Below are 13029 nucleotides of genomic sequence, written 5' to 3'. Positions count from 1 at the left end.
CGCAAACGCTGATCATGTCTGACAGGCTAAGACGCCAGCTGCCTGCGTGGAGCCCGCCTGATCTCCGCTCTTTGTGGGCAGTGTGCTGCCGATGGCGTGACCGATACAGAAGCAATCAACTAGGTGACCGTGAAGCTCAGACAAGTCCTACTAAGTGGCATTCTGAGCCCTATGGCTTTGAAATAATTGGTAGGGGGAACAAGTATTAAAAAAGAGCCTATTTTTCTTACATTGATGCCCTGCGGACTGTACATCTGGCTCGCCGCAAGTCCATCACTGTATCCGCCTGTCTGACTGATAACATGGCGAAGGGTATCCACCTGAAAGACAGCAACACATAAAGCCAGGTCAGGCAAAGCTCTGCACCACAGAGAAGCCAACGTTCCGTAGCACTCTGAATATGGTGCAGAGGATGACAAAAGTCTGGAACGGAAAAAGACCTAATTAAATCAAACATTTCAATGATATGCTGCGTACCCAGAAACTAACTTGGGTCTTCAGTTAAACACATTAAAACTCAATAGTAGCATGAAGAGAAAATTGTAGAAAAACACACGGAAAAGATGTATCAGCAATTGTGTGCTGCATTCACTGACGCCTATAAAGACCGTTACAGACAATCGCTAAACTGCTCCAACAATGAAAGCGGGGCTTGAACAATTTGCCTCTTGACAAACAGATGCAAGGACACTTGGACTGCCAGAGTCAACCCAGGGGACACTGTCACAGACCTACAGGCCCTTCCTTTGCATATTCATGAAAACACCCGCGGTGCTGGTGAAGTTAACTTGTGCTGAGGGGAAGCATTAACAAAACATTGCTACTGGGACACACTGGAGCAGCTCTATTTGAGGAAGACCATGGAAGGCAACCTATTCCAGCAAGCAGGGCAAGGTCGAATGCCCATGGCAAAGAGGAAGCCACTGTTGTATTGAAGTTGGAGACAAAGACAAGTGTTGAGCCGATTCCAAAACTGTCTGTGGTCATTTATTCCAAAGGTGACTGACCACAACAACAATGTCAATAACACACAGCTGTGGGGGTTTAAAAAAATCTACTGTGTTTTTTGTAGCAGGAAAACAGTCTTAGAAGCAACACTCTTTGCACAGGAAACCATCATGAGGCAATAGCACAATACTTTCAAGAAGGACCTGACCTATATATTTTCCTAGAGGAAGGATCACACCTATTCCCAGAGTATAATCAGGTATGTACTTAAGACTGGCATTTATACCAAGGATCTAGAGCTGTGCCATCTTCTTCTAAGAGCTGTCTGTTTATAACAGCATTTTTGAAGAACTCATCTATTTACAGTCACAGAGCTACCAGGACACCAGTGAACAGCAGCTCGATTTTTTTTCCCCAAAGTTTGGACTGCTTTTTAAAAAGGGTGTGTGTGTGTGTGTGTTAAACTTACTATCTTAGTGCTTTGACTGAATCTTAAGACTGCATTCAAATTCTGGTTTTAAAGGGCTCTCTTGCATTCGCAGATCAGGTTAGCACAGATGGGTAACCGTCGTAATGCCAACATGAAAGTACAGTAACAGTCGACTGGATTTCAAGAGGGGAGGGAAGGGATCAGGCGGGTCTGCTCATGTGCACAGCGCTCCGTACCTGTGACTGCACGTTGGCTCCAACCTGGGCCCCTTGGTACGAGTCCCCATTGAGTGACTGCACGCTCATGAACAAGTCTCCGGAATTTGACATGTTAAAAGAGCCAGCAGAACCTGGAAGGAGAGAGTGAGCACCTGAATCACGGAGAGAAGGAGAGTCCCACAGCCCATCCCTGGCCCGGAGGACCAGGCGGCTGCTGCCATGCAAGAGCAAAAGGGGTTAGTGTGAGCTGGTTAAGGTGAGGAGAAGATGAGCGCAGCCAAGGGGGAGACAATTAGGAAGAAACCAGTAGGAGGGGTGCTGTTGTTAAGAGCAGCCAGGAGTGGCCTTGTTAATAGAACAAAATGTCAGTGATGATAATTATGTGTAATTACTAAGAAGACCACCATAGTTCATGTGGCTAAGCTGCTGGTGACATTTAGACTGCGTATCATAGTGTTAAATATCAGTGTTCTCCTGTACATAGATGCAGTTTCACGTGGCCAATGAGACACGGAACAGACGTTTTCTTCGCCAGCATTTCGTTTTGCTTCACTTCCCCTTCTTCAAGACATCCGTTTTAGCGCCACACATTTAACCAGTTTAAATAACCCGGAGAACCTGTGTAAAGATTCCAGTTTTTACGCAATACAACCACACTAGGTTAAAAACGAGGTCATATTGTAGACAGCAGAGGAAGTCCAAAATGAATAGTACAGAGGCTTAATCAATACTGGGGGGTCCATTTTAATTACCAAAAAAATCTGATTTTTGTCATTAAAAAGGACCACAGTTAAGATTAATAAAACAAGAGGTCCCATTATCAAATCTGACACCTAACCATACAGTGCAAAAACTTCCTGCATTGTCCTCAACGTTGGCGTGTGCAGAGGGCCAGAAAATGCAATGGGTAAAATGGCAGGGAACGTTACTGCAATGACAGCACATGTGCTGCGTAACATGACGAGAAGGCAAAATGCAGGAGGACAGGAGGCTGCAGCACAACAGCCGTGTTAGTGAGGGGGAAGGAAAGGTTGAGGCATTAGTGGTCCAGTGGGAACAGAGAGACTTGTTACTTGGAACGGGGCCCAGGTAAGCTAATCTCTTATCGAAACATGGTCTTGATAAGTACTCCGTTAGGGCATAAAATAGGGTGTTTCCATGTTGTAACATGTAGTGGGTATGCTGGTGTTCTGCAATCCCTGACATGGGTCACGTCAGTCACTTAGCCCAACATCAGAGGGCTCTCAGCAGGGTGGGGACCACCGTCTCCATGTGCTACGTCCAGCAGACATTTACGCCATTCACTCACCTGGCACCGCACACTTCCACTTCAGGACATTACAGCTATTACATCAAGTGCCACCTCTTCTCCAATAGTTATTCTCAAAACACAAACGGAAAATTACACTCCAAGGATTAAATCTTTTCTAGTGTGTCTAGCTAAACTGTCCATCTAACAAAGTTTTAATATGTAGTGCAAAGGAGAAGGGCCCAGTGAACTCTGGCTACAGTCCTGAGGGAAGGACACACCACAATCACGCCTTCCAGGACAGCTGGGTCTCATCTTGTCACTCACCTGCCGAGTTGGGGGTGGAGGGGGAGTTGGCTTGGCTGCCATGAGCGGACGCGTTGGCTGCGTTGACGGCCGTCTTGGCAGCATACATGTTGGCCTCCTCCTGGAATTTTCCAATGTTCTTCTTGTATCGGATTCTCTTGTTTCCAAACCAGTTGGATACCTGTGGAAACAGATAACACAAACACACACGCTTTATAAATGTGACTAAAAGAAAATGTATATGAATAGCACAGAAATAACACCATTGGATCCACATGAGAAAAAACACAAAGCTAAACAAAACCCCCCAACATCTGAAGATGCATAAAAGACTTGTTTCAGAATCCCTAGTTGCTCTTTATTTTCAAGCTAGATTAGTACATCCTCTAGTCAGCGTTGGGTCTGCATCTCCACAGGGAGCTTTATTCCAAATCCATTACACTTTTTACCTTACACTGTGCTGTACCTTACACCCCCCCTCCCCCCCAATTATTATTCTTCTACACACAGACAAGTCACTGCCTAAATCTTGCCACTGTGTCAGTGTTCACCATCACTTGCAGCTTGCCTCCATCAAAAATAAAAGAATAAAAATAAAGGGTCAGGCAAGGGTCCATGCAAGGACCACCTATCCACACACTGTATCCAACTAAATGTCCTTGGCTTTCCTTGTTCTGTACTGATATTTTTCTCCAAAGAATTTAAACTTTTCAGTATTCTCTGATGTATGTACAAACTAGATGATCATTCAAGGTAAAATACTAATCCCTGAAAAAAGGTGTGAGTGGAACGACAGAGAGAAGAGTATTTAGTGGTTATCCTGGGTTCTACGCTGGGCTTTGGCTCAGAATTGAGCACAGGTGATGGTGAAAGTGAACACAAGGCCTCAGTGGATCAGGAGCCCATCCTCGATGAATCAGTCTGAAGCAATAGACGGCACGCAAACAGACAAGCTGCCATCAATCACATATCACATTAACTGCCGTTATTGATAGGAGCTGCATTTAGTGCACGGGGAGATGTGGGGAAGACACAGAAATGGTGATATGAGCCAAACGGAACAATGGCCCAAGTGGGCAATTATTGTCTTGTAAACTCAACGTGTTTTAAGCATATTCATGTCAATCCGTCTATAACACAGAGCTTCATACTGTAATTATGACATTTGGGACTTGCTGTCAATTTTTTTAATGTTAGCTGTTACATGTGTGCCAGACAAGATATCCTAATATTCAGCATCACTCACTGAAGCACAGCACACATTTACTTGGTATATAAATACATATTTTGTCAGGGCCATGAAATTTTAAAGTTTTGCAGAAGCTGATCGCAGTTTATTTCTCACATCCAGGACTAGACTGAAGTACGCATCCCCCCATATGCGGAGAGTAACACTTAAGGTATGTTTTACAGACAAGGAAGAAGACTAGTTAATGAAACGTAGCAATTTAGCCTGCAGTACTTTGCCAGGGCTCTGGAGGGAGCTGTCACAGCAGATGCAGAACTAACCTGTGACACTGTAATGGAACACTTCTTGGCCAGCTCCTCCTTGGCCTCCTCACTGGGGTAGGGGTTGCTGAGGTGCGAGTAGAAGTACTCATTGAGGATCTCTGTCGCCTGCTTGTTGAAGTTCCGCCTCTTTCTCCTGGGGGAGGAAGCAGGAGGGGCACAGTCATGGGTGAGAGGATCATTCAGATCCAAGGATGTCACATGGAATTTTAAATAAAACAGTCTTTTAAGGGAACTGCAAAAGGAACAGTTAAGGCATGGTTACTCATTACACCTCCATTGTAACATTTCTTTTGTGCAAGAAAAGAAATATGAATTAATAAATATGTAAACATCAATACGGTTAGGAATCTGCCAACCCTTCTACTGCGGATGGCCTATTTGCATAAGACATGGACCATGCAGTATTTAGCAGGGTCAACACACACGTCCCTCTGGGTGTGGAACAAAGGGACTCATCTGTGCAGTGTAATCGCACCTAATGGACCTTCGCTCGAGGGACTGATGGCAGGGGCTGCTTCACAATTATTTTTTAAAAAAAAAAAAACAGGTTGGGAATAAAAACAAGGAAATGTAGAACATGGTAGAAGAAGGTTTCATGGTCAGTGAGACCGGAGGCAGACAGAGGAGCCCACGTTGCAGCTACTGCTGCTTGTTAGTCACACACACACACACACACACACACACACACACACACACACACACACACACACACACACACACACACACACACACACACACACACACACACCAACCTGGCGTCTAGGAATCTGGAACGCAGGATCATGACGGCTTCGCAGGTGCTCTGCTTGAGCTGCATCTGGATGGAGCTGAACTTGCGGTGAATGATGCTAACCATGCGCTCGATTTCCTTGGGCGAGATGGGCCGTGTGCGCGACTGCTCCCGCAGCAGGTTCATCACGTGGGTAGTGAACTCGTTGCATGCCTGCGGCGGGCAGAGACACGCCGTCGTTACAGAAGATGAGTCATTCGGCGATTCTGCGAATCAATGCGCCGGACACAGCACAAAAAACATTTGCCGATACACAGCTACGTTAGCGAAGCGCATATTTATAGCGCCGTCTTTGTAACGTGGACACTGGCACTGTGAGAGACACAGCTGGCAATACTAATGAGATCAGTCACTTTAGAGAGCGGTAAGATGACGGTACGTGGAATTTGTATTCAGCTGTCAGAGAAAAAGCGGTCCGTTGCTTGGGAGACCTTGGCACAAAACTCTTCGGCGTGTGCAGCGAACACACGTCCACATGGCGCTCGCAGTCTGATTCCGCATGGGTCACATTTCCATCCCAGGCAGACACGGGACGGGCCTCGCAGGCCTGCCTCGAGTTTCGCAAGGCATCGCTCTACATGACAGAAACACGGCTAGCGAAAGGGGGCGTTCCGCAAGACAGACAGCAGAAATGACAGCCTTTCGCTCGTGACAAGTGCACCTGTTCACGTTCAGCGCTTTCAGACGTGAGCCTCCGCGACACCGCAGTAATCTCTCTTTGTGCAGTTCGGCACGGGAACATGTGACGATATTAGTCATCTCTCCTTCGCCCTGCTGAGAGTGAGTGTGTTTGTGTGTGTGTGTGTGTGTGTGTGTGTGTGTGTGTGTGTGTGTGTGTGTGTGTGTGTGTGTGTGTAAGAGAATAAGAGAGAAGCAGATGCCAGATGCAGGCACTCTTCTCATGGATAGACTGTTTATAACAAGGACTACACCCCCTATACTGACAAGGTGGCTGGGAGAACACACTTGTGTGCAAACTTACACACCTCCACCAGTTCTCTCCCTCATTACCTGTTTAATTAATCCAACATTACATTTCCAAATGTAAATTGTCAATTACATTTAATTTCTTTTCAGGATCTCTGCTTCTGCCGCACAAAATCAGAGTCTGGGTCGGCGTGTGGGATTTCACTTATATATTCCATGGCCGCATCGTTGAATATGTGTGGAAAGTGCGGTGTGTGTGTTCCTATGAAAGGCACATGTGAGATGTGTTGGATGTGCAGGGAGGGGTACCTGTGTTCCGCTGCCATGACTCGCTGTGTAACTTGGACTGCCTCTCCAGCCGCCCTGGTATACCATCTTGAATATACAAACCAGGGACACGTGATGGCGGTACACTCACATGACCGTTCACCTCGTTCTACTCTCTCTGACTGCAAGGGGCAGCAACACTGACTTGGATAGTGGTACATGGACACAGTAAACTATCTGTATAGCGCTGCATACAGGGACGGTTCTCACTGGACTGGGCTACGCCACACTCAGATACACTGCATGCACAAAGGATGGCATCCAGGCACATGGCATGCGATGTAGGGGCATGACTCTGTGTGTGAGACCTTACACGGTGTGTGTTGGGTCAATTGCTATGAAGGGATTAATCACCTTTGCATTACATTACTTCATTTAGCTGATGCTTTTCTCCGAAGCGACTTACAATGTTAATCTACTTAGTGATTTACTCATTTATGCAGCTGGATCATTTTTACTGGAGCAATTTTTTAGGTTAAGTATCTTGATCAAGGATGTTGCAGCCAGAGGTGACTGAAACCTACAACCTTTAGGTGCAAAGGCAGCAGCTCTAACTCCTATACTACCAGCTGTCCCTATCCTGTATAGGCACCTCAGAGCATATGTTTTATTATTTTGTTTATTTTAAATTTTGCTATTGCAGAGTCTCCCTCTCTTGCTGTTTACCCCCTGGAGCACATACTATCCAGCAAGAGTGAAGCTTAGTGAATAATTTCCCTGCACAGAGGAGTGTGTCCATAAGGCTGCCTGTCTAAAGAACCTGCTCCAGCCCAATCACAGATAGTGGCCAGGGGCTCGGGACAGAACGCAGCCCCACAATGCACTACGGTACATTGTGATTTACAGCAGCGTTGTGCTTCCTGCAAGTGAGATCACGTCCCAGAGAACGCATTCGCCTTCGTCAACAGACAGCAGGGATCGCAATGACTAAATAATAATCTCCAGAGTTATTTCAGAAATGACACACATACCCGAGGCGCTGTTTTTTGATCTCTTCCCCCTTTAATAACATGAAGAGGAAGCGGCACAGTACTTCAGTGAAAGGGTGAAATTTGATAATCTGACAGCCTTCGAATAGATAAGACAAATTAATAACAGATAGCAGAGAGCTGACAGCAAGGGTGGGCGTGGAGGTGGGGGGTGCGCCAAATCCTGAACACCTGACAATAACAACAATAACAACAACGCTGTGTGTCTGGGAATCCCACACGGAGCTCCAGCCACTCCGGTGTGAGACCAGCGCCCAAGTTGGAAATGAGGTGGGAGGTGGGAGGTGAGTCGGTGGCCTGCAATGGGGATGCGCGTGATGACCGTCAAGGAAGAACGACTCGACGCGCCCTCACCTGTTCGTACTTTTCCAGCTCGGTGTGGTAGATCTGTCGGATCTGGGACAGCTTGGCCCTGTAGTCCGAGTGCTCGGCCGAGTTGTCGGAGCCGGCCCCCCCGGCGGCAGCTGCGGCGGCAGCGGCGGCTGCGGACCCACCCCCTTTCTCCGGGCCTGACACGCCCTCTGCCAGAAGCATGTTATCCAGCCGCATCAGCTGGGCATCTGGGGGCTCTTCCTCCTGAGCTCCACGGATACTGAGCACTGCAAGGATATGGACACGGACACACACACGTTAGGCAACGGTCACACACCTCCAGAATGGAAGAGCAGCCCTTTACTGGGCCCAAGCACCCAGGTGACGACATGGACCAAGGTACTGCTCCGGAATTACTCTAGAGCTGGGCAGGAAACGGGTGGAACCAGAAAGTGATTAAGGCAAAAGCACAAGTTAACAAAAAAACAACAATTAAACCAATCTTTTTGGTATGCAAGTGCCAGGCTGAACCTCTCACAGGAATTTGTTTAAAGAACAATCAAAAAAAAAGAAAAAAAACACACACAGGTCGACCTGCTTCTTCAAGCACACGGCAGTGAGCAAGTGACTGTTTACAGTGCGAAAACCTCACGGGTCTCTTTCCGGCGAGGTTTCAACGAGTGCTTCGACACACGCAGCCGTGGATCTTGCCACCTCGCAACCCCGTCACTGATATATCGCCGGCCCTTCTGCTGCTCATTGCTTTGCCGTAAAATGCTGCAGCGACACACTGTTTTGGCAAGCCGCTAGATAATTAAACCATCATTTCATCAATTAGAAACATCATCTAAATGGAAAAATCCCCAGCGGTCTCCTTAACACACTGCTTTTCTACACCTCCCTTTAAAATTGGTCCTAGTTGCTCTGAAATTTATGTTTCTCGCAAAGCCAGCGTTGTTACACCAAAAATTAACTCGGTGGAATGAACAAATAAAAACAAGTGTGTGGAAACACCGTCCCTCGCTGTGCAAAAGCAGCCTAAGTAGGAACTCTCTAGAACCGCTGTTATTGATCTCTGCGTTTTGGCTGTACAAGGTTGTGTGTCGTTTGATCCCCTGCTTCCGTGGGGCATCCTGGAGGGCTCTGTCCCCCCCGCCTCCACCGAGAGCACTGAGAAAGTTGCGCAGCAGTTCTCCAGCCATCATGGGCAGGGGGCATCTGATCCTGAAGCCCTTGTCAAAGTAGGTAGAACAATTGTGGGAATCGGGGGGGGGGTGTCTGAAAACAAAAGAGCACCCCTCCCAAAGGGGGGAACACGAGCTGCTGGGTGGGCCATGCATTTCTTTACCTCCAGAGACCTGTTGCAATGAAATGACTAAAGAAAAACACTTTGAGGTTCACGATTAAAGAACATGCTGAATTCTTCAATAAATCAGCTCTCACTTAGGCTTCACATTGTTAATTAAATGTGTGACCCTTCTTGTGCTCAAAAAAATTTTAAATGACAAAGGTTTAAAAAAAAAAAAAAAAAAGCCTGGTGAGGTTTGAAAAAGAAAAAATAAAAATGCGCAGTAATTTTTCTCAACCCAACAACCATCACTTCTCCCAAAACAAGTATTCTTTTCTAAAAATTCAAGTTAAAAAAATTGTGCTGAACACAATCGTTTTGCAGGTGGTTTTTCTGAAGACCATTTAGACCTATTGATGCAGTGACTCCCAAAAGGTAGTTTGAGATGTTTTTGCACCACGGAGGGTTGTTCGAACCCTGACGTCAATGTGTCCCACAGCCGGTGGACAAAGTGTTGTGAGAAGTCCACACACACAGGTCACACTCAGGGAGCAGATCTGCCCAGTACCTTAAACATGATAAATTTATTTAGGAAAAACTGCAGCTGTACCTTCAGGGGTCGTTATGGCAACATCCCATGTACACGTCCAGGCTGAGGACTGCCACCAGCAGACCGAGAGCAAAGCACCGGTTACTCGCATCCTTCACCATTAGCACCGCAGCTCCTCTTTGCTTAATAATGAGCATCACGGCATCTCAGCATCTTAGCAGGGGGTTGGGAAGCAGGAGCCCCATGATGCACTGCTCTCCCTCCTGGACTGACACTGCAGTGGTGGCTCCAAATGCTCTTCTCCTCCATGGCCACTAGAGGTCTCTCTTAGTGCTCCAACCGCTCTCCGAACAGCGCTTCCAAAGGGGGACCTACCTGCAGCACATCTTACACCCAGTTTACCACAACCTGTGAACAAAGGACCTTCAGCTGCTAACCGTATATAAATGTTGTTCTCACCCAACATACTGGCTTTCTTCTCTATTAACGCTTAGCCCCCATGACCACAAAGGCATGATGGTGCCCAGCCCCCAAGTAGAAAGATGACCAATTAAAAATGGTGCCAAAAACAAATTAAGAGAGAAATGTTATCTCATTGTCTTGAGCTGCCTCCGGCGAGCATCAGCCGCGGTCAGCAGACGAAGCGGCCCGCCTCATTAGCCCGCAGACAATGGTTCGTTTCGGGGAGGGGGGGGGTGCCCCCGCCTCGGCTCAGCTCGCGCTCCGGCCTCAGATGAACTGGCCACCAGGATGAGAACGAGTCCTGCTGTTGGACCAGCAGGGGGCTTCCACCCGGCCACCTCCCGTCAAAGCCCAGATCCTCTTTGTTTTATTTTTCTTGAGCGGACCCAGAATGCAAATGTCATGACTGCTGGCGAGCAGACAGGGTCGGGGGTTCAGGCCGCGGGCACAGTGGCCAAGGACCGAGCTAGGGGAGTGGTCCCTCCCACCCCTCAGGCGCCCCACGGGGACTGTACAAACATCCTGTTTCATTAGCGCGTGTCCTTCAGCCAGCTGACAAGGTAGAGGAGTGGGAAAACAAATACAGTTCACCCCACCCCCAACACCTCCCAACCGGCCACATGCTTTGACTCCTCAGCCCTACGTGATCTCATCAGTCTCCAGGAGGCGCCGTGATCGTTTCCGGAGACCACACTGAACTCTCCAGACCCTCTGTTTCCCAGGAGTCCGTTCCTCAGTTCATCTGGCCAACGTGATTTACAAAGGTCCCCATTTCATCTCGCAAAACCTTCAGAATGGAGTATAAAACATTTTTTTCTGCTGTAACTACCTCATAAATACCAGAGTCAATGAAGCACAAAAACAAGCCCATAGTTCAAAACATAAAATTAATAGTGAGACGGAGGAGCAGCACTTCATCACGTTTAACTTTTCGCAGGTACTTCCGGAGCCTTCCTCTCTAACAGCACACGCTGCTATTATTTCAGTGCTGAAAATTAACACTAGAGCGACACGTGTGTAAAAAGGGAAACGAGTTTTTTAAATCCAAGAAACACGGTAAAAATAGCAAGGTGTGCTGAAAAGAGTTTGCATTGTTCACTATTTTTGTCATACAAAGAAGCATCAGCCACGTGGGGTGGAAAGAGTGGAGCAGGGTAAAATGTAGCCCCCCCTACCCGACCCACACACGTCTAGACTGCCGCATGGAAATGGAATACCGAGGCTAGAGAAGTTCAAGCTACAGTTCCATTATGTGTTCCAGCCCCCTGCTTTGCATTTGCGACTGTTTATTTTACTTGGCTGAAGTATCGTCGCCATCAGTCTTCTAGAAAGAGGGAGGTTGGCAAGAGACTCGATCCACTGCCAACCATTTGTTACAAAAGCCTAGGGGGGGTGGTGGAAACACGATACTTGTCTGGAGGAACACAAGCATGGACACCTGACACCTTCAGTGCTGTGCTCCATTCTTGCGGAGTCTCTCTCTTGAACAAACTTTAACATCAAGTGATCTCAGACTCCGACCAGACCATCTAGCAGCACAATCACCTTGTAGATCCACTCCGAATACCAAATCCATCTAGCGACAGACCCATCTTGTAGCCCCAACCCATCAAACGGCAGACCCACTCTGGAGACCCAACCTATCTAATGACAGACCCGATTGCCTTGGCTTCGGTGAGTGCAGAGTATTTTGTTAAAACAGCTTCAACATATGCAGCAAAACAGCTTAAGTAAAAGTTCCCCCTCCACTTCTCTTCCTGGACAAGTAAGGACAGTGTGAGGCACCTGATTCACTGCTGGGTTGGGGTTCAGAGCCTCCGTGGCAATTAACATTTGAAAAGTGACATGTGCTGTATGAGATGAGGTGTTGAGAAGCCTGTGCTGAGAACAGGGTCAGATACAATGTGCGATACAGCCATTCGCACCCAGGCATTCTCTCCAAGTCCAACCGACAGCAGTGCTCATCTCCACGAAAAACAGGAGGCTGACGGGGGGATCGCAGAGTGCGAAACCCCAAATTCCTCATTACCGTTCCTCCTCCTCTTAATCCCGTCTTTGAAGCCCTTTCTCAAAGAAGATTCTGGTCCGAATTGTTTTCATTCCACCGTGCGCTACGGAAACAGGAACAGGCTCTGTCTTGTGGTTGCGGCTGCCGGCCGCTTGAAAAACGTCTATCAGTTAGGGGGGTGTGCTCCAGAGAGGGGTGGAAATCATCCGTCATTGACAGCAGACCTCTGGATCCAAGCTACCCCACAGCTGCTCTCCATTCTTCGAGCTGCCATGAGAAGCATGTTGCTTACTGAGTGAAACTGAGTCTAAACTGGCTTCCAGAAAGTTTCTCCAAAAGCACTTAACTCTTATGCTGTGATAGAATAAAAGTGCAAGAAAATTGTAAAAAATAACTTTAAAAATGTTGTCTTGTGTGATAGCGGAACAAAAGGGCGGGAATGCAAAAGCGGCAGTAGGTGGCGTTGTGTTCAGGGACCAGTGCCTTGCAAATTGTGGTTCCTGATCCAAAATTCCCTGCTGCTGTTGTACCCTTGATTAGAGTACTCACCCTGAACTGATAAGTTTATCAAGAGAACATGAAAAACACTGGTATCCGTTACATATTATTATATTATTTCAATTATTTCACTGAAACCGGTTCGTCTGGAAAGTCTGGAAGGGAAATTTAAAGATGGCAAATAATGATTTATTTGTTCCGTTCATATCCTCTAG

At 47.3% G+C, this 13029-nt stretch overlaps 1 protein-coding gene across 4 annotated transcripts in view; it reads right to left on the bottom strand.

The window, feature by feature from the left end:
• The window catches only part of pbx1a (pre-B-cell leukemia homeobox 1a), a 60984-nt gene that overhangs the window by 2837 nt on the left and 45118 nt on the right, over positions 1-13029 (bottom strand). For 3 of the 4 annotated variants that reach the window (XM_029250293.1, XM_029250294.1, XM_029250295.1), the window contains exons 3-8: positions 8051-8295; positions 5416-5606; positions 4661-4796; positions 3173-3332; positions 1615-1727; positions 231-320 (exon numbers count right to left, since the gene is read on the bottom strand). In XM_029250293.1, the coding sequence (XP_029106126.1) occupies positions 231-320; positions 1615-1727; positions 3173-3332; positions 4661-4796; positions 5416-5606; positions 8051-8295 (935 nt within the window). The remainder of the gene's footprint in view (positions 1-230; positions 321-1614; positions 1728-3172; positions 3333-4660; positions 4797-5415; positions 5607-8050; positions 8296-13029) is intronic. The other variant, XM_029250296.1, reaches the window with a different exon arrangement.

The sequence above is a fragment of the Scleropages formosus genome, chromosome 3, assembly GCF_900964775.1.
Source record: "Scleropages formosus chromosome 3, fSclFor1.1, whole genome shotgun sequence".
NCBI classification, from domain to species: Eukaryota; Metazoa; Chordata; class Actinopteri; order Osteoglossiformes; family Osteoglossidae; genus Scleropages; species Scleropages formosus.
Note: the sequence above shows the minus strand (reverse complement) of the source record. Positions and strands in the feature narration are given on the sequence as shown.